Here is a 27254-nt window from a genome sequence, read left to right as displayed (position 1 = left end):
ACATCTGCTTTTGTTCCACAGCATCTGACAGATTCTTCTCATGGTGTAAGAAATAAGTGTCTTCAGTTAATTGGCTGTCTTGGACCAGTGGAAAAAGGTGTTGCAAAAGAAGCTGAAAACCAGGCAGCCAAAGATGTCCAGAAGATAATAGGAGATCATTTTAATGACCAGGACCCTCGTGTTAGGACTGCAGCTATAAAAGCCATGGTAAGTGTTGCTGGTACAGTGGAAGAAACAGTTTGGGGTTGTATAAGGAAGCTGGTGGGACCTGCAAACTAATCCAGAGGTCTGGATTAGAGATTATTTAATTAATTTAGTAACAGCCCATTTAGGGTATCAAAATTACGTGGAAAAATAAGGTGAGTCTCAGAATGTGGGAGTGATATGAGATCTCAAAGGGCATTTGAGTGATTCATAATAACTTCTGTTTCAGCTATAGCTGAAGGAGCTTTTCAATTTGTTGACTCTTTTGAGTGCATTTAGGCTCTTTCTTTCAGTGATAAATCTGTATTTCTTGATTTAACATTGATTTCCAGAACTACAATAAGCCACTAGTGCTCCAACATGGAACAGGTGGCTGCTTATGATAGGAAACCTGTGTGATAAGTCCAGAAAGAAGTTTGTTTGTTTTAAAACAGCATTTACATTTTTCCCCATGGTCACGTTCATTAGTGTTCCCTAACTGTTCATGAGGTTTGCTGGGTTTTTTTGTGGGGACCCTTCAGAAGGTTTTAGCTTTACACAAATTCAAGCTAAGACCATGCATTTGAAAGTGTTACTTAACACGAGTTCCCTGTGAGTGTGTGGGCATATGGAAGTTGCTCTATTACCCTAAAGATTATAACAATATCCCATCTAAAGTGGTGGTCAACAGGGGTATTTGAATTAATGATATTAAACTCCAAAGAAGGAAGGAGAATGCATTTGAAGAGATCAGGTTGCACTTTAATCTGTCTGGGATCTCCCTCTGCCGGAGGTTACACTTATTCTGCACAGAATGGTAGAATCTTTTAGGTTAGAAAAGACCTCTAAGATCATTGAGTCCAACCCTTAATGCAGCACTGCCAAGTCCACCACTAAACCATGTCCCTAAAAGCTACATCTACATGTTTTTGAAATCCTTTCAGGGTTGGTGACTCCACCACTGGCCGGGGTAGCCTCTTCCAGTGCTTGTCAACTGTTTCTCTGAAGAAATTTTTCCTAATACCCAATATAAGCCTCCAGGTTTTGTCAGTACAAGTTTTTTAAAGTAATTTGCACGACTTTTACAGTGGTGTTCAACCAAATCCATAGCAAGATTTATGACCTTGAAATTATAATTACAGCACAGAGAAAACTGACTTTCTGTTGTCTGAAGCATGGAACATCCTGAATGTAATGCAGGGTCACTAACTACTTTTAGGATTCTTGATCATAGTTTCCCTTGCTACTGTGTTTGTGTGGTTTTTAGTTTTGTGTTGTACTTTGAAGAAGGGGATATAGAGAAGAAAATGTTTTTTGTTGACTGTGTTCAACCAGATATGTTTATAAGTCAGATTCGTGATACTGCCTTATTCCAGAGAGAGGCAATGTTTAGTAGAACAGTTTTTTGCCGTTCCTCTGGTAATTGAAAGATTTACAAGGCATGAAAACTCTGATCATGCTACTGTTGGATCCATGTTTCGGGAATGGGAATCAACTAATTATTTTGAGGATTCCTACATCTGTTTTAATTGTTGTTGAATATGGCTAACACTAAACAATTTTTTGATGGTTGGGAGAGTGGACAGACAGTGTATTTACATGAATTGTATTTTCCTAATCTGAGCATGAATGGCTCTAAAGTTGAAAAAATTATACCAAAGTCAAGAATATTATTTAAAATAGTACTCCTGATAATGCAATACTTTAGTTACAGCAGCAATCAAGAAATGCAAGCAGCTAAGTTTACTCAAAGCAGAAAAAACAGTGGCGGAAATTTGGTCTGTGTCACTTAAACCTATAGTTACACTTTCTTGTGCCTTTTTTTTCCCCTCTAGCTGCAGCTTCATGAAAGGGGATTAAAACTACAGCAGGCTATTTACAGTCAGGTAAAACCTTGTATTACTTTGTATTTGTTTTGTGCTTGTTTGCATACCTTTGTTTTTAAGTTCTGTGACAGTGTGCTTTCAGAGGTGGAGGGCACTGAGCAGAGGAGGATTATTTTGCACTTAGGTTGCTGATACTCCTTGTTGTCCTATGACAGTAGAAATAAAAGTCTTAAATTTGGTGCTTAAATGCACTAAAGCACTATATACTTTGGGGAGATAATCATGAGAAGGGCAAGGCATGATGTAATCACTGCTGTCATCTGGCAGTAATAATCTTGAAGTCTTAAACTCTTGTTCATTGGAGAGTACCCACGGAGCCCGTATTTGTTACGTCAGTAAGGCTGTGCAGCTGCAGCCTGTATCAAATTAGTTCTATTACAGACTGTCATTGCATCCTCCCTGCACAGTACAGGCAATTCTGGAGTTCTCCAGCATGTGCCTGAGTGACTTTATTAGTACTAATCTGACTGATCGAACTTGGAAATACTAGGGAGTAGAAAGGAAGATTGAATTCATCTTGATTTTTAGTCTGTCTTTAGTGGTTCATGGTAAGGATGCGGATTGGGCTGTGGGAAGTGAGTGAAAGCTCAGGTGGAGACGTTTCAGGTGTATTGGACTGTGAATCTTCTTTCAGGCCTGCAAGCTGTTGACAGATGATTACGAGCAAGTTCGTAGTGCTGCAGTTCAGCTAATTTGGGTCCTCAGTCAACTTTACCCTGAAAGGTATGTACTGCATGCAAAGTACTCAAAGTATTGGCAAAGTAATCACCCTAATCCTGAGAGTTTTGTCCTAGTTAGCCTGAGGAGTAGCTGTTAGGAAGCTGATTTAACAAATTGCTGATGCCTGATAAGAATGCATTGGTGCAGTGAAGTTTTGCTTCCTGCTATTTGTTGTATATCCGTAGGAATTAGGCCATCCACTATGGAGTACAATCCACAAACTCATTTGTGTTTCTCTCTGTTAGCATTGTCCCAATTCCTTCTTCTAACGAAGAAATTCGCTTGGTGGATGATGCCTTTGGAAAAATTTGTCACATGGTTAGTGATGGTTCCTGGGTTGTTAGAGTGCAAGCTGCTAAGTTATTGGTAAGTTGCATTCTTTTCTTCTCTAGCTGAGAGTAGTTCCTCTTAAGTTGCTTTACTTTTCATATATACTTGAAAAGAAATGGGAGGGTGTTTAAAAACTGTATAGGTAAATTTCTATCAAATTTCTGGAGATGAAAGAAATGACAGAGACTGAGGAAACCCAAAAGTTTCTCAGCTGAACTAGACAGTGATTCTTTCCTTGAGAGCAGATGGTTGAGTATCCAAGAAAAAAACAAGTGCTTGTCATAATTCCCTGCCCCTGCTTCACCACAGGACATGTAAACCAACTGGACTCAAGAAAAGCCATATTAACCTCAGTGAGCAAAGGTGATGTTCTGACTTTGTTACAAAGTACAATTCTTTAGTCTCTGATGTACGGTAGTGTCAAGCATCGCAGAAAGTTGTTGGAATGAGTGGGTAAGATTGGATGCTGTGTTGGGATAAGTCAGGAAATTATATGGTGCAATTTAGAATAATCTTGTTTCTTTTGATTTTTTTTTCCTGTAGGGTTCTATGCAACAAGTTAGCTCCCATTTCTTAGAGCAAACCCTTGACAAGAAGCTCATGTCAGATCTGAGGGTACGTAAATGTTTGGGTTTGTTTTGCTGTGTGTAGGTACTAAAATTGAACAAGAGGGATGTTAATGTTGAGTGTGTTTGTTTACCTTGTCTTTGCCTCAGGGCTGCTGAGAGTTAATTGATGATGACAGGTTTTCTTTTAGATTAAAGTCAATGAAGCAATTGCTAGTTTTAGATTTCATTAGTATAGTATGCAATAAACAGCTCTAGGCTATCCAGGTTTTGCAACAGCTGAAAGGGAAACTCTTGTGGTTTTGTGATAGTCTTTGGGCTTAAAGCTTATTCATTGTGTGCAGAAAGATTGCATCCTAGTTTTAGGAGCAAGCTGAGGAAATGTCCTGCAAGATCTGACCACTAGACATGGACATTTCAAGAGACATGAATAGCAAAAGGCTACTGAGCCCTATGAGCAAATTTTTTTAGTAAAGCTCCTTCCTTAAGCAACATGCTTGAGATTATTATGCTCAGGTTTTTTTTTTTATCTGCAAAAGAATGATGAAGCTAGAGCTGCTAGTTTTGGTGGGCTGCTTTGTAAAGGCTGTTAAAAAAAGTGCTGCACAGCTTTATTTACAGTGTTGGGGGAAGGAGATGAACTAGCATGCATGCTGAATGAATATCCCATTTTACACATTGCTGAACTCTGGATACCATTGATACTCATTAAAGTATTTAATTGCAGTTTAACAAGTTGAACTGCAAAGTGATAGCATTTTTACAGATCCGTTATTGGCTTCTTAACTAGATGAGCATTTGTTCTGACCCAATTTGGCTGTTTTTTCAATGGATATCTAAGAATATGTTGATTAAAATATATTCATTATTATCCTTTTCCAACATCAAAAGTACAAAGAGTTACTGGCAATTAGAAATAGCCATAGAAAAGAAAGTACTGCTTGCTTATCTTAGCATTTACGTGTCTTTCTATGTCTGCATCTATCCAGCTACATCTACTTTCAGATCCAGTAAAGCCATTTAATACTTTGTTTGGTCATCTTTTAAAGTTTACATGGTTGTAACTGAAAAACTTGTTTGGACAGAGGAAGCGCACTGCGCATGAACGAGCCAAGGAACTCTACAGCTCTGGGGAGTTTTCAAGTGGCAGAAAGTGGGGGGATGATGCTCCCAAAGAAGAAATCGATACTGGTGCTGTGAACTTGATTGAGTCAGGAGCTTGTGGGGCTTTTGTTCATGGCCTGGAGGATGAGATGTACGGTATGTGTTAACTTACTATGGAATAGCTAAGGGAGATGTGTGCTGGCTAATAAGCTTTGGGTTTTATTTGTTTGGTTTTTTTTTTGGTCAGAATAGATTACTTGACCATTATATCTGGGGTTTTTTAGCAAATTATGGACTTTGGGATAATGAATAGACAGGTTTCATTTTGTCAGTGGTTGAAAAGGCTAGGCTTCTTTTAGTCTCTGTTGCTATTAAAGGTTTTCTCTCGACTCATTAGAATGCATTATTGAAAATCAGTGGCTGGATCTATATGTTTTCAGATACTTAAATTTCAGGTGAGATCTTGCTTACATTTTTATCCATCTTACTGAGTTTTTTAATAGAAATACCTGTGTCCTGAGGTCACATTTATCTGTTCCATAGGGCTGTTGTATTGGTCTCCTGTGGTCTTCCTATGACGAACTTGAAAACTGTAGTCTCTTTCCAGTTGTTATTTTAAAGAGAATGAAATGTGAGTGTAAGACTGGAACACAGATGTTCTTAAGCTCCTAGATTTGACTCTGGCATTGACCAGGCTGATGGCCTCAGGAAAGTCTGTGTGCTACCCTTCCCAGCTCAAGTTTCCTGTAGATGAAGTTTTGTATTTCTTAAGGCTATTGAGAGTGGCTGGTATTTGCATAGAACCATGAAAACTTCAAGCTCTGGTTGTTATTCCTGAATTTACCTTTAATGTTACTGGAAGAATGAGGTTAAATTAGAAAGTACAAAACCACCATAACAAAAATATTGCTGTATATTGTGTTTTAAAAGTTGGTTTATTGTTCCATGACTCCTGCAAATAAAAGCATGTTTTCTTAATTGCTGAACTAAAGCTTGAAAGTGCAGCTTTGTTTTTTTCCTGACTAACAGTAAAAAAGCTTTCACTGATTCAGTCCATTGACCTGACAATGTGAAACACTGCCCAGTTTCTTATGCCATAGGCCTTGTGGCAATGTGGTGCTACTGAGGGACATGGATAAAAATGGACAGATGTGGACTATACACAGGTCTTTGAATAATGTAGATCTCTTCGTCCACTGCAGCATTTTTAAATACTGCTGAACTCTCCCTGACTTGCCATGCTACTTCATTTCTTGAATTCCATGTTGTAACTTAAATCTGAATTAGTGTGTCAGCTTATGAGAGCAATTTTGGCAAAATGTTTCTCTTCTCTTAATGCCTTGGTCTTAATGACCATGGAGACTCGTAGCTGTGACAAAAGCTTTGTTCCTGAGTAAGCAGGGGTCTTGCTGCATGTGCATTTTTTTGCTTAATCAGAATCATGAGGAGTTAAACATGTTCTTCAAGAACAATAGGCCTAAAAGCTACACACGACTTTTAAGTAAATGTTGTCAAGATGAGCTGATTTGAATTAAAAATAGAATTATTTTTAAAACAACATTTGTAAGATATCAGATTAATGATCATTTTTATGATCCCGCACATAAATGTTACAGAAGCTAAGGAGGATGGCTGTAGGAAAGACAATCTCATTTCCACCTAAACTTGTTATATTTAGGTATTCTTCAAGTTCCTTCAATGTTTTACAGAATAAATATACTCCGGATGCTTTCTGATGCTTTTCTTTACTTAAATTCATGTAATTTTATTAGGTTGCACCTTTTTCCTTTCTTTTGAGGAATCTGAAGTCATGAAGCAGAGGAATTTCATTCTGTTCACTGCCAAAATGTTGATTCTCTGGGGCTTTTCAGCAATTTATAAAGTGCTACATAGCAAGTTAAAAATGCAATGAAAGCTCCAAGCAATTAAAATGTCAGGAAGAATAAACCAACCAGAGTTTAATTAACTAAATTAGTTTGCTTAAGATACCAGGGTTAATGCTACACTTGCAAAACACACTGTGAAATACATAATATTTATTGCTGGATCGGAGACCTATTTTTCACCTGCAGGTCCTTGTTGCAGATGCTTACAACAGCAGCACGGGCTGTATTAGAGCAGAGACTTTTGTTCTGAAGACTTGCCTTTGGAAAGGTTCCCAGTATCATGGGTCCTTGCTTAGGCCCCATCGTTCTCAGCTCTTCTTTACCATCTCCCGTCCTTAGCCCAGTCCTTGAATAAGACAAGACCTGGCCATTGGGTGTATGGCCTTTTCAACAGGACAGTTTCAATTAATTTACAATTAATTCCCTCCTTCCCGTTTAACAGAGGTTCGAATTGCTGCGGTGGAAGCCCTCTGTATGCTGGCTCAGTCCTCGCCTTCTTTTGCGGAGAAGTGCCTGGATTTTCTGGTTGACATGTTTAACGATGAAATCGAGGAGGTGAGACTGCAGTCAATACACACAATGAGAAAAATTTCCCACAATATCACACTGCGGGAAGATCAGCTGGATACCGTGTTAGCGGTCTTGGAGGTAAGAAGTTCCAGAGGAGGGAAAACATTGCATTCCTTCTTGCTTTGGGGTGCCTAAATATGTATTACTAATCAATCCCTTCGTTTGAGAGCAAACCCATTTTTTTGTTGGTATTTTTTGCTCTTCTTTGAATACCTTTAACAACTCCTAAACTCTAGTAGCTTGTAATCCCCAGGACAACAGAATAGTTGTGAATTAGATGAATTTTAGATAAAAACTCTTCCCTTGATTACTGTGCTGTTATCTCATGTGTTTCCTTCAGTCTTGTTTTTGCAGTCCAGCACTCTGCACCACTTCATGTTGAGTGCAACTTCATTTTCTTTCTGTTTCCTTTGCTCAGCTGTTTTGGCTGCACCTTTGGTAACCAAGACATCTCTCTTCCAGCTGTTTCAGAGAGTTTGCTCGCATGCTCTCCAGTGTAATTTTGGGTTTTCCCAACCAGTATCCTCCTAGTCAGTGCTCAGCCAGGATTCAGGGAACAGCATGAGTCAGCTGCTGTTCCTGGTTGATGAGGTTGATCCAGAAAGAGAGATTTTGGCTGCGTGAATGGTACTGTGTCACACTGCTTCCCCTCAGACCTGATTTATTTACTGAGCAATAGCCTCTGAATCATGTTTTCTTGAATCTGCTGCATGTGGTAGGCAAGTTTCTCCTTCTTTTGGGAAGTGTCCCAGGTTTGGGCAGTGCTGCAAATCCACTGTTTTTCTCTTCACACGCTGTTTGCTTGGTCCAGGGCAGCAATGGCTTGTTTCAGTTGTGCCCCAGGAAGAAGTAAACTAACTAAACATATTTTATCATCTGTAACAAATGCTGTGGAATATGACCTGATTTTGCAAATGTGGCAATGAGCTTTAGGTGCCTCACATTTTAATGTTGTTATTTACATTTGTTTAAGCTGGGGACATGGGCATCAAGGTATAAAAATGTGCTGGTTAGACTGGGTTCTTCTGTGCTGACTTACCATGTATGATAAATCCTACCTGTATTGTGGTTTGTATTGTCATAATTATTATCAGGTATTAGGACAGATCAAGTTAAGGGAATTATTAATGTTTTAATGGATTTGTCTGATTCTGAAAGGTGCTTGCTCGCTTTGTGTAAAATCCATCTTCTAGTACCAAAATAAAGGGTATGGAAAATAGTATTGACTTTGGTGCCTAAATTTGTTCCAATAGTGTAAATATGGAACAGTTTGGAGCAGGGGTAACTTCTGTTTTCAACCCACCACTTTGACTTTGTCTGAATAACTCTGCCAGCTGCTCCTTGTCTTTCTGACCAGACTTTAGATTTTGCTTTCCCTGTTGTCCTTGATCTCAGTTTCTTGAGCTGTGTTCATCTCTGTCCCTTCATGATTTTCTGCCTCATTTGTTTCTGTACTTCCTTCCAATGGGCTGTATTGATGGTCTGGAGTATTTTATGTCCACGGTCATTTCATTCCAGTCCCTAGAAATTGTCTGCTCTTTGGTCATAGTCTGTCTTCAGCTTAGAAGAGGCTGAGCAGCCCTTCTGGGTTTTCCCCCTTTGATCATTTGTGTGTGTTGGCCATCATTTAAGAGCCTTTGCAAGAGGATTGCTCTTTCTTCTTTTGTGTAACTCAGTGATGAATGAACTGTTGATACTTAGCAAATTATAATTAAAAAAGAAATAAAATCCACCATTGAAAAGTATCCAATTCTTGTATCCTATTAAATTTTCACATTGTGTCCAGCAGTGCCATGCAAATGCTGATAGCAAGGAAGTACAATGTGTGGATATGGGATGTCAAGATGGTTTTTGGCAGAAGGAATGTAATTAATTAAGATGGAGTTCAGCCACAGCAGTACTAAAAATATTCTAGTCTGTCCAGCCATTGACATGTCCTCAACGCTTACTCACACCCTCTGGAGGCTGACAACTGGGTTAAAGGCTTGTGGAATTGAGCTCCCTCTTTTGAACAATTAAGGGCTTCTCTGAAGATGATAAAACAGTCTTTGGTGATTTTTTTGCTGTGTTACCCAGCAACTCCCTTTTCTGTTACTGTCTATTCCTAAGGGTACAACATCACCCAAACCAAACAGTGATTTTTGCTCTGCTTGAGAAGGTCAGCAGTGAAGCGTTCCCTTTCATTCCAGTAACTGAAGAACGTGGGGGGATGATACCCACAGACCCTGCAGCGTTTGTTATGCAGGCACATCTCTCTCAGCACTCAATAGTGTCTGGGTTGGGTTTTTATTTTAGGATTCTTCAAGGGACATTCGAGAAGCACTTCATGAACTGTTGTGTTGCACCAATGTTTCAACTAAAGAAGGCATCCATCTTGCGCTGGTGGAGCTGCTGAAAAACCTGACCAAGTATCCCACAGACAGAGAATCCATATGGAAGTGAGTGGTGTTCAGTGTCCTTGTGTGTCTACTTCTTTTCCTTCTCCTTTTAGAAAGTGAGGTGCTAAGAAATACTGAGCTTGCTAAGGCAAAAAGAGGCATTGCACGTATAGAACCCTGTTATTCTATAAGTATGTACAGTATTCATGACGGGTGTGGAAACAGTGTTGTTCTTGTTTGTTGATTCTTGTACTCGGAATCCAGAACTGCTGACCACTCTTGAAAATATCACTCTATTACAAGCGCTCCAAGCATTCCCAGAAAAGATGAATGCAACCTTCAGTTTAAAACCTCATCTCTTCTACACAGCTATTTTGTGCTTACTTGACACTGTGCTAAATAGTAATATTCACCAGCAATTGATTATATCAGTTGTGATAAGTGGATTGGCCATATGGCATTCTGCTGTCGGAGGGAATTTTTCTGTCTAAGCAAAAAGAAAACATTAGTGTGGGATTTTTTGGCTGTTTAATGGAAGCAATAAAGGAAGTGATGCTCCAGCACACATGGTTTGAGATGGAATTCTTAGGTATTATTGGAAACACTTATTTTAACCTGCTTTGATTTCCAGTGTACTTTTACATTGTTTTGGAGTTCAGTGGAGTTTGGGGATTTGGGGGCTTTACCTCCTCACTCCCCTATTTCTGAAGAAAAAGATATTCATTCGTTAGCATCTAGTATAAAAGCTTTTCCTATGTTCTGTAACTCCAGGTGTTAAGTATTTAGTGGATAGTTTAAATAAACCATTTTTATTACTGCTTGCCCTTTCAGTTTTCTTGGATCATATCAAATATTAATGCAAATAGTCAGTTGTGAAGAAACAGTAGGCTTTGGACAGCAGGATTTTCTTGCTGACCAGCTCCTCAAAGTGCTGCTGCAACATGAAGTAATAAAGCTTTAAAATGTTGTGTTTTGAAACGTATATATTTACTAAGAAATATTTCAACCTATGTATTTTCAGATGCTTGAAGTTCTTGGGAAGCAGGCATCCCACCTTGGTGCTTCCATTAGTCCCAGAGCTGCTGAGCACACATCCGTTCTTTGACACTCCGGAACCAGACATGGATGACCCAGCCTGTATCTTTTTCAAAAACCCTGTTGATCACTTTGACTGTAGTAAATTTTATTTGTATTTTCATGATGTGCTCACACTTCTTAAAACATGTCAAACTGTAGCAGACAAACAGTCCTTTAGCTATTTCTGAACCCCTTTGCAATTGGTTATTTTACTCAGCAAGTAATGGAATAAGTATTTGTTGGAACCATGTTCATAAATATCAGTGGACTATAATTGGCCTCTTTTTATGCTGTCATGAATAATCAAGCAATTTGCCAAAGTTTAGGCTTTGCAGAGGAGTCCTTTGGTGTGAAAACGTGTCTGGTTTGCACTAATTTTGAAGATGCTTTAGCTTTTAAATAAGAAGAGTGTTTTTTCATGTCTGTTTTCTTTCTAGGTAAAACTTCTGTTATCCTCACTGCTGTGCAGTGTGTAGTAGAAGAGCACCGTCTCTTGTAAAGCAGTGCCTGAATCCCTGTAATGCTTTGAATTGGTCATTTTTTTGAAATAATTCAGTGTAAGAAGTCCTTATGTTAATATTACTTCTTTTTTTATTGTTATACCAGTATCCTCAACAATAGGAGATGCCTTGGAACTGCATTTTTCCATTGTTACTCTCCTTGCTTTCCTTCTTTGTGATTGCAGAACATAGCGTTATTTTTGATGCATGTTGAGACATATTGGACTGAAACCTTCCTCTAGAAGCTGCTCCTTATTTTACTCCTCAGTCACAGACCATCAACCAGAAATTCTATACAAATTAAATAAATACGTTTGTGAGAATTAAAAAGTGTTAGAATCAGATGGAGAGAAAGATGAGTCCGTAATTAGATGGTTTAGTAATAACTGGAGTGAGGTTGTTCTGTGAGTTGAGAATTGAAGGAACATTGCAGGGGGAAAGGCTGTTGTTCAACTCAGGATACCTTCCTGTCCTGAACCACAGAATATTATTTTAGAGAATGTTTTGGAGGTAACTTGGCACCAAATTTTACTGAAACATATTATGTGAAGACAGGCTTGCAAGCCAGAAGGCTACAGGGTAGACCTCTATCGTATGTTTACAGTGCAAACTGGTAATTAAAAACATGGTTTTGTTTGATTCAAAGTGCTTAGCAAACTTGAATCAGGTTAGCTGAAAATTTGTAAGGGATTTGAGTAAAGAGTAGAAATTGGTTTGTCAAGTGGAAACCTTTTTGCTTGGCAGCCCACGGATGCAGAAGATTTTTCACGAAGTGAAAGTGTAGGTTCATCCCTTCTGTGGCTGAACCTGCTTCTTCCCTGAGTGTCCAGTAGGGAAGTAGCCTGCATGCCCAAACAACTGTAAGCTTTGAATTGGGCTCCTTTCATGCTATCCTGTTAGAGAGCTTATGCTTGGGGTCAGCCCTGTTGCAAGTGTCAGCCTTTGGGTTGTGAAAGCCTTTGGCTGCTCTGTATTTCTGAGGCTCTCAAACTGTGAAAGTGTGGTTTTTATTGCAGAAAAATTTTTCTATGTTTGATTTTTTTTTTTTTTTTGAGTTACCTAAAGTCTGCACAGAGGGATATTTTTCAGGGCATCCTAGGCAATGCAGCAATTTTCAAAGACTTGGCAGTAAATGTATAAGTTTAGATGTTGTTTGGGTACCAAACAACCTGAGCAACCTGCTCTAGTAGAAAGTGTCCCTGCCTACGGTAGGGGGATTGGAATTAGATGGTCTTTAAGGTCTCTTCCAACCCAAATCATTTTCTGATTCTTTGATTCAAACTGGTAGGCACAGTGTAAGATTTGAGGAAGAGTGGAACTCCATCTAATGAGTATGTCCTGCATTTATGATCCCTGGCTCCTTTGCTTGTGTTGCCTTTGAGCCATTCCATATTGTTGGTAGCATCCTTCCTCCAGTATGGCTCACCCTGTATTGTTTGCTCTTTGTGCTTGGTTTTCATCTGCTCAGACAACCATTTCTTTGGGTTTTGCTGAGTATTTTCCAACTATAAAGAACTTCATAGACAAATCCCAAGCAAAGAAAGAGTTGTTGAGTTGTTGTTGTTTTAACTTTGCATCCCCGAGGAGCTCTTCTTGCCATTGTTTATTTTTCTTTAACAATCCATTTTCAATAGACATTGCTGTTCTGGTTCTGATTTTTAATGCTGCTAAAAGTTGCCCAACAATGCCTGCCCTGTTCTCTGATCATACATTCAGACATTACGCGTATCTTCGGGACAGTCTCTCTCATCTGGTCCCTCCATTAAGAGTAAGTTGAACAACTTTGGTTTGCACTTTGCCACTCTTATAAGTGTTGCTGGTCTCTTCCATGTTTGTGTGTAACACTTCCATTCTAAAAGTTTTTTCTCTCAAGCACCACAGGAATTTATATTGAAATGTGTATTATGGCAGGGCAGACAAATGTTAGATTGTTACAATATGGATTTTGTAATATTTCAGAGAGAATAATAACATCATTGCTCTCAAATGAGGGTAGCACATTGTTTGCTGGTTAGCAAAGAGTACTGGGAGAGCGGTATTCCTTGGAGCTTTCTATAGCTCTGATTGTGTGTGTGGGAAAGGGGAGCTTAGCCTTTGTAGGTCTTCCAACATTTGACTTGTATCCTACCTAAATAGTTTACTTGTGGGTGAGATGTATCCCTGATGCTTTGAAATATGTTTTCCTACCTGGTACTATGGGTGGGATTGAAGTTGGTCCTAAATCTTGTCACAGCTCATAAAATGAATGGTGGTTTATGTGGTCTTGGACTTCCCTTGACTTCACAGTGTCAAAGTTAATAAATGAGGAAGGTATTTCCCTCAAAAGGAGGTTGAAATTTAACCTGAGGATCTCTAGCTGCAAGGATTGTAAAATGTGTTGTATTAGCTAACAAAGATGCAGACTTGAAAGGCTTGATACAAATTTCCAGTTTGAGAAATTAATTGGAGCTCTCAGTTGGTCACTGATAAATAATATGGCAGCATTTTACTATGTTATTACTTGTGTCAGACTTTTATCTTTTTATGTGTGTTCCTTTTCGTGTAGTTGCCAGGTAGAAAGCTGGTATCCTCCCCTGTCTCTCCCAGTATTACCCCACATGAGGATCCTTCCCAGCAGTTCCTACATCAGAGTCTGGAGAGGGTTTACAACCTTCAGCACCTCGACCCTCAGGGCATACAGGAGCTGCTGGAATTTACCATCCGGTAAGATTGCAAGCCGACCTGTTTATGGGAGGATGGCTTAGGATTTCCAGTTTTTCTGACAAAGATTCTTTGCTTCTGCATATATACTTTGATGTCAAGCACTTAACTTGAACCTTTTTCTGAAGACTGTTGTGATTTAAGGAGTGTTCATGGCCTATTTAAATTGAAACGGATGGTCTCAGGTCTGGCAGTTCCCCAGTGTGCATTTTGGGGGGTTCATCTTTTCAGAGCATGGAATAAGAGTCGGATAAGGGTGATCTTCTTGGAATGCTCACTTATGTTTAAACTCTCAGTTTTTATGGGGTCATCAACGGATGGGGGTCCTGTGATCCTAAAGGTCCCCCTTCTCTGTGCCCCCATTTTGGCACCCCCAGGCTACCAGGGGTCACCCCTCTCTGGGCTCCCCGTTTCAAGGTCTGCAGTACCCAAGAGGATGACAGCCTTGTGTGTCATTCTTAGTTTTGTGTCCCTATAAGAGTCCCTTATTTTGATCATATTATTTGTAATGTACATACATGAGGGTTTTTTGTTTTTTTTGTGGGGGAGAGAGGTTGTCCCCTTTGGTCTTTCATTTTCCAGTTCCTGTGGCCTTTCATTCTGCAGGAGAGGGCCTGCATCTGGTGCTTTGTTGGGTTCTCATTGCCAGTCCTGCTTACAAAGTGCTTTGGCCTTCTTCATCAGCTGCAAATCAGAGATCTTTCCTGGAATAAACGCTATTACTGCATGCTGCTGTCTGCTGCTGTATAGATAAGGGTGTGTGGTATTGCTTCTCAGTGTGAGTTTTATGTTGCCTCTTCCGTTTCATCTCTAGACTGATTTACACAAACAAAGCACTTGAAAAGGATCCTTTCAGTGTGGTTCCTCTGCTTGGAAAGAGGAAAAGAGCCTTATTTTGAGAGAGAGAAAAACAATCCAAAATACTTTGTTTGGAATATGGAATACCAAAGAAGTGTTGTTCTTCTTCTTCCTCCAAAATAACTGCCTTTTCTTCTGTGGGTAGCTGTGAATCCCTTTCACACCCATCTGCAGCAGGGAATAAACAGTGAAAACCCAGCTGGGGAAACTGTATGGTTTGTCCTCAGCTGTTTTGCTGCCACTGTGCACCAGCTAAAATATGGTCTCAAAGCATTTAATGCACTAAACACTTGAAACAGGTAATCTCTTGGCAGAGCATCCAGAGTTTTATAGGCATGGGATGGGGGCTGGGAACCTTGCAGGCTGTGACTGTTTTCGATTCTTGAGTTGATGGAAATTATTGTCTTGGCTTTTTTCCTGCTGGGATTGCCCTCCATGAAACCATACTAAACCAGCTGCTGTTTTCTATCCTTAAGAGAAGGAGGGATTTGGACAAAAAAAAAAAAAAAAAAAAGTGTTAAAGGTTATTCTGTAGACAGCAAGAGTTCCCTGCACCAACAATTCAGTTGCTGAGAGAAGAGGCATAAAAGCAGCTTGCAGCAGTGGATTCTGCCATGGGACTTAACTCCCTCCTCCTTTATCATTATTGTCATCCAAGGAGATAACACAGACCTTGTGGAGCTGGTCTCTACTTGGAACTTACAGTTTCTGCTGCAGAGCCTGGAAGGGGAATGCCACTCTGCAGTGTGGGTGGAAATGTAAGACAGGCTTTTCAGCAAATCCGTCTTTGTGGTTTAATTTCTCCGTCTATACAACAGGAATTTTTTTTGTCTTGCAGGGATGTTGAAATCTGTGTAAGATTTGTAAGGAAATAAAATTAGTGGGATTGGGAACTGTAGAAGACTGGAAAAGAGAGTATCTTCCTAGCTGTTAGCTGAGAGATGACATCCTGTTCCCCATTAGTGTGTTGTGATGGATTATGACATGGGAGTTAAGCACCCAGGAGCCTCCTCTTCGTTCTGCTCTCTGGAAAAAAGATGAAATGGAGTTGCTGTGTAAGGCTGGGGTTGGCTCGACTGTTGTTGCACTGAAGGAAAGCACAACCCCTCACTACAAGAAAGACATTGAGGTGCTGGAATGTGCCCAGAGCAGGGCCACGGAGCTGGGAAGGGTGTGGAGAACAAGTCTGATGAGTGGCTGAAGGAGCTGGAGTTGTTTAGCCTGGAGAAAAGGAGGCTCAGAGGGACCTTCTTGCTCTCTACAACTTCCTGAAAGGAGGTTATAAGCAAGAGGATAAGAGTAAATGGCCTCAGGTTGTGTCAGGGAGGTTTAGATTGGATATTAGGGGTAATTTCTTCGTGGGAGGGATTGTCAAGCTCTGGAACAGGCTGCCCAAGGAAGTGGTGGAGTCACCACGCCAGGAGGGATTTAGAAGATGTGTAGATATGGCACTTGGAAGCATGGTTTAGTGGTGGGCTTGGCAGTAGTGGGTTAATTGTTGGACATGAGGATCTTAGAGGTCTTTTACAAAATAAATGATTCTATGATTCTCGGCTTAGGAGAGGTTTTTTTTGGCTACATGTTATACAGATAATCTCATGGATTTTTGTTAATGTCTCAGGGCTCAGCAACCTGCTGGTTTGGCAGAGCTAAAGTTTCAGAATTGTATCCTAAATGCGAAGATAAATCTAAAGTAAACAAAAGGAAACAATCATCTAAAAAAACATACTTTAATAACACAGTAGGAAACATGGAAGTAAAGTGACAATTTTAGTAGACTTTAGAGCAAAGCAAAATGCAAAGAACAGAGACATTGAAACCACATCGAAACCACATCATCCAGCCTATTTTCATTTCTGTAACAAAAATCAGTTTTGTTCTCTTAAAGTATGCTTTTGATTTTGAAACATGCCTAACAGTAGAGAACTAAAGCCTTTTTGGGTTTCCATTGGCTGACACTTTTTTTTTCTATCAAGTTAAAACCTGCTTATATTGCTCTATGATTTCCAAGAAATGCCAGGCTATAACACACTATATAGTTGGGCAAATATCAGTGCATCAGATTCCAGCTTGGCTTGAAAAGGCAGCCCTGTTTCAGATACCCTTAGTTGGGTGAGCCTGACACGTTCCAAACAACCTTTCCTAGCCAGCATGAGTAGTTTGATTTCCCAGCAGTGTAACACAAATCGGTCGTTAGCTGCTGTGGAAGTCTGAAGTGTTTTAAGTGAAATCTGGAACTGCCACGCTCTATGGTTCCTGTGGGGCTGGAGAGTAATGTGGGTTGACAGACTTAGTGCTTCCACTGCTCTGCTGGTGTCAGCCTCCTGGAAGATTGGACATGCCAAGTCCCAAGGTGCAAACTGGTTTGTAGTGTGTGTTTTGCTACTGTTTCTGGCGCTCATTCTAATAAAAGCAGGAGGCAAGAATAGCTGGTTTCATTGTCGCTGAGTTCTGAGTGTGTTTAGATTAAACTGTTCACTGTCTCAGTGTTATTTTTTCTTTTTTCACATGGTTCAGTGATCTTCAGAGGCTTGGAGAGCTGCAGTCAGAACTGGCAGGGATGGCAGATTTCACTGCGACTTACCTTCAGTGTCAGCTGCTCCTCATCAAGGTTTGACTTCATCTGGGTCTTTTGGGCTGTTCCTCTAAAGTGCCCCCAGTCCATCACAGTGGTGTGCTTTCATGTTTTGATGTTCGTGACAAAAACTGATGTAGGATGAAAGTGCAGGTTCCATGAATTTCTGCTAATCCTGCTTCCCCACCGTGGCACATTATTTATGCAGTACCTTTGCCAATGAGTATGCCAGTGCAGATCTCTGCTGCTGTACCGAAGGCTTATGTTGGTTCATGTGTATTTTGTCTGTGCAGAGTTTATTATCTGACAGAAATCACAAGGAGAGCAATTATTCTGTAGCCTTTTTATGTTACGAGAATAACTTTTCCCTGCTAGTGATCGCTGGAATGTTTTATCCTTAAGTGCTGCTGTGAGTGGAGTTTTCATTATACCATGATTTGCAGACAGCTTTTCTGGCACCAATGCCGAGGAGTTTTTAAGAATTGATTGAGCAAAATATCAGTCATGCTTTCCTTTACAATGTTGAAATGATCATCTCTCTGGTATTAGCAGGTCAAGTGGCTACTTCGACACCATGGCAGCAGCCCTTTTCAAAATCCCCTTTTCCGAGTCATCTTCTTGCTATAAACAGGAACTAATTTTTTGCTTCACAGAAAAGCTTGAGTTGGAAGGGACCATCTAGTTCTAAGCCCCTGCCATCGTCAGGGATTCCGCATCATTGGGTTGCTCAGGGCTATCAGCTGGCAGTAGTATTTAAGTTAGTCTCCTGGCATTCTTTAGTGTTTGACTGTAACTTATACTCGTGTAAAGCAAGAACTAAAGCAAGCAACAAACAGGTTTCCAGAAGGGACTCAATAAAAGCTTTGTTATGTAAAACAGGGGAGGGATTTTTTTAGTTGCTTTGCTAAATGCACAGCTGCCAGTTGGCGTCTCGTGGCAGACCTCAAGTCCTTGGAATACGTTTATCACCTAGAGAAGGTATTTTAGATGAGCTGTCTTACAGTTCAGTACAATCCCAGCTGGATCCAAAATGAAATGTGCTGTCCAGGCAGAGGACCAGCGTTTGGAGGTGGCTTTGTTCCCTTCTCCAGGGTTTAACTGGACTGAACCAGATGGGTTTTGTATCTGGCAGAGGAGTGCTCTGTTTGGAAGAAGGGGGTAAAAGCTGCATCAGCCATTCTTGGCTTGAGTTGTAGAACAGTCAGTTGATCAGTGATGCAGAGGAGTCAGTAATGTGCATGGAATGAAAAGTAACTCATAATATCATGGAATCACAGAATGGTTTGGTTTGGAAAGGACCTTGAAGATCATCTAATTCCAGCCCCCCTGCCACAGGCAGGGACACCTTCCACTAATATGATACGATTAGAAATTCTGATGCTGCGGAGAGAATCCAATTGTCAGAGCAGCCCTTTTCAGTACGTTTCTTTCCTGTTGCTTCTTTCCTCAGTAGAAAAAAAAACTGTGGGGGGAAAAAGTATTTTCATTTCCCAGCCTCTCAAGGCTCCAAGGGTTCCAGACCTTTAAAGGCTCTACACACCCCGTGATTTTGGGGGTAGTTGACTGGGATTCTGGGACCAGCCTGGGTGAAGGATATAAAGCTCGAGCTTTGGCTCCAGTTTTCTTCTTGTCATCATTTTATGGTTTTCTTCTCGTAGGCCTTGCAGGAGAAGTTGTGGAACGTGGCAGCTCCTCTGTACCTGAAACAGAATGCATTAGCATCTGCTGCAGCAAAACAGGTGAGGTGGAAGCAGCAGAGTCTGCATGGAGGCAAATCCTTGGATATGAGTCCTTCCTTGGCCATGAAACACTAATACACTTCTGTCCACTGCTGTAGTCTGTCCAAGTAAATCTTAGCTCCCCAAAGTGGAGTAATTTCTGTTATCTTCAAAAGATGAATGGTGAGGAAGGGAGGTTCATGAGAACTGTAAAAAGGCAAGCATCTCACCCACCTTCCAGAAGAGCAAGAAAGATCCAGAAAACGATGAGCTGCTTGTCCTCACCTCACAGGAGAAGCTGAGGGAGCTGGGATTGTCCAGCCTAGAGAAGGGTGGGTTTACTACTGTCTACCCGTCTCCTTGTAGGATACAGATGAGACAGAGCCAGACTGCTCTGGACAAGGGGCAGTGGGCAGACGATGAGAAATTTTAATTAGATATAAAGTGAAAATTTACTGTAAGGATAGTTACATAGTGTAATAGGTTGCCCAGGGAGATGGGGGAACCTCTGTCCTTGGAAGTGTTCACAGTTTTATGTGGCTCTGAGTATCTGAATTGAATTAGACCTGCTCTGAGCAGGGGACCAGCCTAGATGACCTCTGGAGGTCCCACTCAGTCTGAGTTACTCTGAATCTGTGATGTATAGATGATCAGAAAAAGAAGTAAGCAAGCTATTAAATAATCTGGAAACAAATCTAGGGTAAAAGCAAGCTCATGGATCTGCTGGGAAACTCTACTGACATTTTGAGTCTTTAGGTAATAAGGATGTAATAGGCAGGTTTTGCTGTGCATCAAAGCCTTCTCTGCTGTTGATGAGTAGAAACAGAAGCCTTCCAGCTTTTGAAATCTTTTCTGATTGAACTGTCTGTTTTGGGTGCTCTTTTCACTTGCATGTGAACCCCCTGGGAAGTCTTATCTGTTGTGATGGTGAATGTAGATCACTTCCCATCAGTGCAGGGTGAGGGAATATTTCCTGTTAGATAACTTGCAAGTTCATGGCTTGTGTAGAGTCATACTGAACTCAACTCTATTAATTTGAGCACTTCCTGTTGTCTACTTAAGCCCATCTGTTCGACAGATAAAGTATGATGAGTAAAACTGTGCAATGTCCTGTCTAAGCTTCTAACTATGTACCTAAAGTAACCCAAGGTGATACTTATCTTGTGATAGTTCCCATCTTCAGCTGCAGTAGAATGTAAAGTTATTTGCAGGAGAACTTGTCAGGTCTGGCCCCAGAAATGTAAACCTGAGCAGGACCATTGTGGTTGCTCTGTTGAGCTGCTCGTGTTTGCATTCCAGAGTAGCCAGTGAGACTCTTTAAGTTCTTTACCCCTAGAAATTTAAAATGCAGTGTATCAAAAGATAGACTGCTGGTGGAGGGGGTGTTTGATTCCAGGCCAAGTTTCATGAATTATTTCTTTAATATAGCCAAGATAACCTTTAAGTATGAGGTACCACTTTACACCATGAAGAATTTCACTAAAAGAATGAGCCTTATGGATTAATGTGTTTCTTGATGCGAGGGAAAATACCAGAATCCTGTGATCATGCTTGTTCCAGAGTTTAACAGTCTGATGATTTTTTTATCCCTGTGGTGTCTGTCTGGCAGATCTTGGAAGAAACCTATAAAATGGAGTTCATGTACAGCGGAGTGGAAAGTAGACAAGTGGTCATTATTCACCACATGAGACTGCAAGCAAAGGCCTTGCAGCTTATTGTGACTGCACGTACCACGAGAGGGTAAGGATGACCTGGTCAAAGGGTCTTCTTAGGGTTAGCTGTAAGCTTAGTTACCTTAAGCTTTGTTTAAAAAACCAGCAAGGATAAATTAGACACAAAACATGACAACATGCCAATAACCATTTTCTAAAGTAATTCCGGGTGAAGGGCCTTCTTTTGCCTTTGGTATAACTGGACAGTGACACAACCATAAGTTAAATGACAAAATTAGGAAGATGAGTTTTGGGGCTCGAGTTTTTTCAGCTGTGAGCATATAAGTAGGTTAAAAACATTGTAGAGTTGATACTTGGAACCTGTTTAAATGAGGAAAAGTCAGGTATCAAAATAATGCACTAATTGTGTTTGCTTCATTAAGTATTAGTTGCTGAATATTTAGCATCAGAAAAGCATCATCTTGACTGATCTGCAACTAATGTGTGTGTGACTCAGACACAAACTGCTCCTGTGCATGCTTGGCTTAGGTACACAGGAGGCTGTGAGCGGTTCATTTTGGCTGCTGAAAATGAAGTGACACATAGGTTTTGGTGGTTGTAGAATTAGAACTGCATTTGGTGGAATTCGAGCAAAGTAGTTGGTGTCCTAATTTGTTTACTTTGTTTTGAGTTTGTTGCCATCAATTTACTGTGTTACCACAGAGGTCTATAATATATTTGCCTTTTAACCTCTTGTTTTATAGCTGGAAATATTTTCTAACAGTGGCTTTTGGAACTTAATTATTGCCTTATGCAAAAAGCTTTTTGTGTGAGAGGGGGATGTAGATGTGAGGAACACTTTTCTGGCCTAGAAATTTTAAGATCTTTCCAGTTTTAGGAGCTTTAATGGGTTTCCAAATCACTTAAATGCTTATAGCCATAGAGCAGTTTTTCTTTCTTTAAAACTAACCCAAGGAATATTATTTTCATTACAGAGCTGAACCCCTTTTTGGAATGTGTGAAAAATTTCTGCAAGAAGTGGATTCCTTCCAGAGGTGACAAACTCCATTGCTTCTTCGCTTTATGTTAGAAAGTTCTATCACCATTGTCAACAGGGGATATTCTGTTTGTTTTTCATCTCTTTGCAACAAGTAAATTTTTTTATAGAATAAATGATTTTTTTCCTTGTATTTATAAGGATTTATCTACATTAAGTGGATGCTGTTTTGATAAATACTTCAATTTTATTTGTTACTCTGTTTTCGAGAGCCTTTACTTTCAGGGAGAATAAATGTATTAAATGTCAATTTTCATGAATAGATTGATTCTGGTGGAAGGTGTTCCTGACCATGGCAAAGGGATTGGAACTAGATGATCTTTAAGGTCCCTGCCAACCCAAACCATTCTGTGGTTCTGTGATTCTATGAAATAGTGATGAGTTCTGCTCATCCTGAGACTCAGTGCAAGGAACAGATGTAAAGCAAATGAGCAGTTCTGTTCTCCAGCTATCAAATGAGATAGACATTAGGGTATGGGTGAATTCAGTCCCCTTTTCTCATCAGTTAACCAGTCACAATTGCCAAGCATATGGAGTACAAATAAATGTGAATTTTACTGGAAATAGAGATTCTGCTCAGGATACCTGTGTCTCTGGACTAGCTATCCAATTTCCTTCTGAGTCATAAAATCATAGAGTCACAGAATGGCTTGTGTTGGAAGGGACAAGAAAAATAATCTAAAATCCAACTCCCTCGCCATGGGCAGGGACATCTTCCACTAGACCAGGTTGCTCTGAGCCCCATCCAGCCTGGCCTTGAACACTTCAGGAACAGGGCATCCACAGCTTTTCTGGGCAACCTATTCCAGTGCCTCACACCCCTCACAGTGAAGAATTTCCTTTGAAAATCTAATCTAAATCTCTCCTCTTATAGTTTAAAATGATTCTCCCTTGTTCTGTCACTACCTATCTGTGTAAAAGGTTGTTCTCCCTCTTCTTTGTTAAGTCCCCTCTAAGTACTGAAAATTCGCAATGAAGTCTCCCCAGAGCCTTCTTTTCTCTAGGCTGAACAACCCCAACTCTCTCAGCCTGTCTCCGTAGCAGAGATGCTCCAGTCCTCTGAGAATCTTTGTGGCCTTCTCTGAAGTTGCTCTTCTTTTGGGGGTCCCAGAGCTGGACAAATTAGTCCAAGTAGGGTCTCATGAGGGCAAAGTAGAGGGGGAGAATCACCTCCCTCAACCTGCTGGCCACATCACATAGCCCTTGATGTCAGTTTGAGCACACAGCATGGTCCCAGCAGAATTAGCCAAAATAATTTCTTGTGTATGTGAGGTGCACATCACAAGAGGAATGTATGTGTCTAGTTCTGTCATTATAATTAAATATGACAATTAAGTAGCTAGACTGAAAATAACAGCACCGTAGAAAAAGTTGAAAAAAAGTATTTGATTTTTAATTTATTCCTAACACAGATGTTTCATCTCTGAGCTCCCACATATGCAAGGCAGTTTTGTTGATAAACTGCTGGACTTAATGCCCAGACTTGTGACATCTAAGCCTTCAGAAGTGGTCAAGATCCTTCAGACAACACTGCGACAAAGTACCTTCCTCCACCTTCCTCTTCCAGAGCAGGTGGGTTTAACACAGAGAGTTAGAATGCAATATCCTTGTGGACTGTTGTAGCATCTGACTAATATACCTAATATACCTATATATATATATATATATATATATATATATAATATAGCTAATATACCATGAAGTTTTTAGAATTCAGGTTCTTGGTCAGTTCCAAGTGTTATTTCTTCAAAGGCTTTGTCTTCTTACCTGCCATCCTCAGCACAACTGCTAAAATTATGGAAACTTAACAATTCCTGGCAGTATCTAAAAAAAAAAAAATTGCAAGGTTCATGCACTTCTCTGTTAAGGACAGCAGTAATTACGTAATTTTTTTTTCTTTCCTCTTTCCCCTACCTCCTTTTTTTTGCCAAAAATCACTTTGCCCCTAACAGCTCCATAGAGCTACTGCAAATATCATTGAGCCTACTGGTGAATCTGATAATCCCCTGAGGTTTACATCGGGGTTGGTTGTGGCACTGGATGTTGATGCAACTCTGGAACATGTGCAGGATCCCCAAGGAACTGTTAAAGTTCAGGTAAGAAGTCACTTGACATAATTGCAAACAAGATTGCGTCTTGGGCGGAGTTTCTTTAAGGATGTCAATTCTTTTAAATTGCAAATAATTATATGCTTTATTAGTAACAATGTTGGATTCCTGTGTTTTGACCACATGTTTGGAAACTGGCTTGTCTACAGGGTGCTGAGTTGACTTGGGTGCAGTTCCTGAGAGGTTGCTTTGAGCACTTTGATGTCATTCTGTGCTTCCACGTGCACTGGGCACGTTCCAGACATGAACACAAACAAATACTGGTGAACTCCCAGCTGATGTAGTGGGAGAAGGAGGAGCAAAAGCAGCTGTTCCAAACAGCACAGAAATATTCAGGCTTTAGTCTGTCTATTCCAGCTTTTCTCCCTGCTGCTGAATCACCAGTTTCAAATGCAGCTGAGGAGGTAGGCATGGTACTGTCCAAGTAAAACATGCAACATCACCACATAACAAAGGGATTAAACCTCAGTTATGATGCAAAGGAAGAAGCTGATGTCAGTGTGGGGGTTTTTCCCCCTGTGCTGTGGTTCTGAATGGCTGGCACATGGCTGTTCTATCATGTCTCCAACCTAAAGGCCACCTCCTTGCCTTCCCAACTCAAAAAGAAACTACCCAAGTAGCCCACACAGTGAGATACCCAGTACAGTTGTCAATCAGTTGTTTCTTTTTTTTTTTTTTCATTAGGTATTGTATCCAGATGGACAAGCACAGCTAATCCATCCTAAACCAGCTGATTTCCGAAATCCCGGTCCTGGAAGGCACAGGCTGATAACTCAGGTTTACCTCTCCCACACAGCCTGGACAGGTAATGTTAATGATACAAGTTCCTGTGTTTGTGTGGCTGCACTTTTCTAAGGCAGGAGCATGTCTTGCTTCATCCCGGTCCCTGGCACATAAATGTACATGCCCACAGTGCTGGGGGTTCTGAGGATCCTGGAGTCTAAGCTGTGGTTGGTGCTGCCCTTAGTGTCGATCAGGTTTGTGCTCTCACAGTCTTTGAGCAGTTGGGTCTTCCTGGTTGCTCCAGAGATGACTGGAGGGGCTGCTCTCTTGGGAGAGTCCTGGGAGCCTTCGCATGAGAGCCGTGTTCACGGTGAGGTCACCCATTTCTGTGCAGAGCAAGATCAGCTGCAGGAGCCAGGTCTGCATCCTCATGTAAAGGCAAGGAGTCATGGTAAACTGACTCCTTGGAATTCATTGTTTCGGATCTGACAGGTATTTGAGCACGGCAGAGAACCTTTGGAACTGTATCTTACACAGCAGTACAGTTGCACTGCTGATTAAACTTTCACCCTTTTAATGCCCTAAAAAACCATCCCTTAAGCTCTGGTGAAATATGTGACTCCAACATTCATGTTCAGTTTCAGTTGGCATTCACGCTTCCTCATGGAAGCACTTCAGTAATTGCTTTGTAGACTTCAAACAACAAAAGCAGAGAGTATTTCATTCACAGCTCCCTTTGTCCTGTCTTTGTTTAATCCCTTCACGTTTATTCAGATGGGGGGGGTCTCTGAGCGGTTTTTTTTCTGAGCAATTTTTAATTGGATTTGGCAATCTTTTTTTTCTTTAAACCAACAGAATTTTATTTATTGCCATGTTCCTTCTTTTTTATATAGCACTGCCACGATGTACTTACTCATCCCGCTGTCTTTGTTTTGTTTTGGAGAAGAAAACATTGTATTGTTTCTGTGACTGGAAGTGTCTGGGTTTAAAGGTTGATCCTGTACCAGAGGGAGCTGAATGAAGTCCTTATTTCTACTTCTGCAGTGTTCACTGGAAGGGCATTTTAAGTAGGGCCCTAAGGGATTCTGTTCTGGTGTCTCCTCTAGCCATTATTTTAATTATTAACTTTGACACTGGCACTTAAGCATATAAAACAGGGGGAGGACACTGAGCTGGGAGGGGCTCGGGAAACAAGGTCAGAATTCAAAGTGAAGAAATTGCTTTAATTCAAGACAACAAAACTCGTTAAAGGCCAGCAGAAAGGGTGTGCTTAGGAAGGAGAATGCCCAAGTGCAAAGCATGGATTAACTGCCAGGTGTAGAGCACAAGTGACAGAGGTGACTGCAAGCTGCACATAAGAGAAGAGTTGGTGGCGTGATGGAAAGGTGAGCTCAGGGAGGTGTTGGCTGAGCTGTGGGGTAAACGTGAAAGAGAGTAATTTCTTGTGTTCTGTCTGGTGCTGATGATGTCTTGGCTGGAGTTCCGCTGCATGGGACTTAAAATCCCGTGGGTTTCAGTAGTTTCATTAAAAGTGCTCCTGTTGAGGGTTATCCCTGGTACACAGTTAAGCCCCGCAGACCACCTGGTGCTCACTCCCCAGCGGGCCAGGGAAGAGAATCAGAAGGGCAACATGAGAAAACTCATGGGTATTACACTGATCAGCAATAGCTACAACATCCCTATGTTATTGACACCGTTTTGGTCACAAATCCAAAACATGTCACCCTGCAAGCTTCTGTGAAGGAAAATTAACTTTATCCCAGCCAAAACAGTACAAGTCCAACAAGAAAATCTAAAAGAATCTTTTTCAGTCTAGACAGGAAAATTTTGTTGAGCATGTTAAGTCCAGCAGGCTGCTGTGTAGACTGAAATCCCAATTTGGTTGTGACCACTGCAAGAAGAGTAAAGTGAAATCATCCTATGTACAGGATTAGGAATATCTGCCTAGCTGCAGTTGGTGAAAGAGGGAGAGGCAGTCTTGCAGTGCAAAAGCCTCCAACAGAAGAGAATCTTCAAGTAATCATCTCCTGTGCCACGGGTCTTATCAGACATCATCTGGATTGATCCTGCCGTAAATACAGTGAGCAGGGCCTGCAGGTTCCGTGGGGATTTTAATGATTTTATTATTTGGTTGGAGTTAAAAATGGCAACTTTTAAAAATAACTTTAAGTTAGTGGTGAGATTTTTTTTGTGATTTTTTAAGTGATGACAAAGAAGGTGGGGGGGAACCTAAAACAGTCCCTAGTTTTGCCGTGCTGAAAGTAATGGCAAAGTTGTGTTTTCAAACACCAGACTGGATTCTGGGCAGACCAGAATGGCTCTAGTTACCAAGCATATGTAGTACAAAATCCACTCAGTGTTGGTTCACTGTGCAGTGACAGTCATGTTTGGGTTGTTCTGTTTTTCTCTGCAGAGCCGTGCCAGATTGAAGTGCGGTTGCTGCTGGCTTACAATTCCAACAGGAGCAAGGCATCTGCTAGAATTCCTAAATCTACCTGGAATGAGAGCTTGGAGGCTCTCCCGCCGTCTGAAAATGGCATAGAGGGGACCATACCCTTCAGCAAACCTGTCAAGGTGTATATAATGCCCAAACCTGCCAGGCGGTGAAGTCTGTTGCTAAAAGAAACCTATTTATGGGATTGCTGAGTTGGGTTACGAGAAAA

General features: G+C 40.8%; 1 protein-coding gene across 3 annotated transcripts in view; it reads left to right on the top strand.

Annotated features, from left to right (window-relative positions):
* The window catches only part of INTS4 (integrator complex subunit 4), a 31963-nt gene that overhangs the window by 3629 nt on the left and 1080 nt on the right, over positions 1-27254 (top strand). For 2 of the 3 annotated variants that reach the window (XM_027899403.1, XM_027899405.1), the window contains exons 5-23: positions 22-207; positions 2019-2069; positions 2704-2792; positions 3035-3155; positions 3663-3734; positions 4771-4945; positions 7118-7323; positions 9541-9683; positions 10645-10760; positions 12835-12968; positions 13746-13903; positions 17276-17369; positions 18992-19072; positions 20661-20791; positions 21699-21758; positions 23173-23332; positions 23713-23856; positions 24553-24673; positions 27005-27241. In XM_027899403.1, coding sequence (XP_027755204.1) covers positions 22-207; positions 2019-2069; positions 2704-2792; positions 3035-3155; positions 3663-3734; positions 4771-4945; positions 7118-7323; positions 9541-9683; positions 10645-10760; positions 12835-12968; positions 13746-13903; positions 17276-17369; positions 18992-19072; positions 20661-20791; positions 21699-21758; positions 23173-23332; positions 23713-23856; positions 24553-24673; positions 27005-27198 — 2436 coding nt within the window. In that variant the 3' untranslated portion in view covers positions 27199-27241. Of the gene's footprint in view, positions 1-21; positions 208-2018; positions 2070-2703; positions 2793-3034; positions 3156-3662; positions 3735-4770; positions 4946-7117; positions 7324-9540; positions 9684-10644; positions 10761-12834; positions 12969-13745; positions 13904-17275; positions 17370-18991; positions 19073-20660; positions 20792-21698; positions 21759-23172; positions 23333-23712; positions 23857-24552; positions 24674-27004; positions 27242-27254 lie in introns of those variants that run through there. The other variant, XM_027899404.1, reaches the window with a different exon arrangement.

Source organism: Empidonax traillii, unplaced genomic scaffold, assembly GCF_003031625.1.
Source record: "Empidonax traillii isolate 1590-97213 ecotype Southwest subspecies unplaced genomic scaffold, ASM303162v1 scaffold665:size397641, whole genome shotgun sequence".
Lineage (NCBI taxonomy): Eukaryota > Metazoa > Chordata > Aves > Passeriformes > Tyrannidae > Empidonax > Empidonax traillii.
Note: the sequence above shows the minus strand (reverse complement) of the source record. Positions and strands in the feature narration are given on the sequence as shown.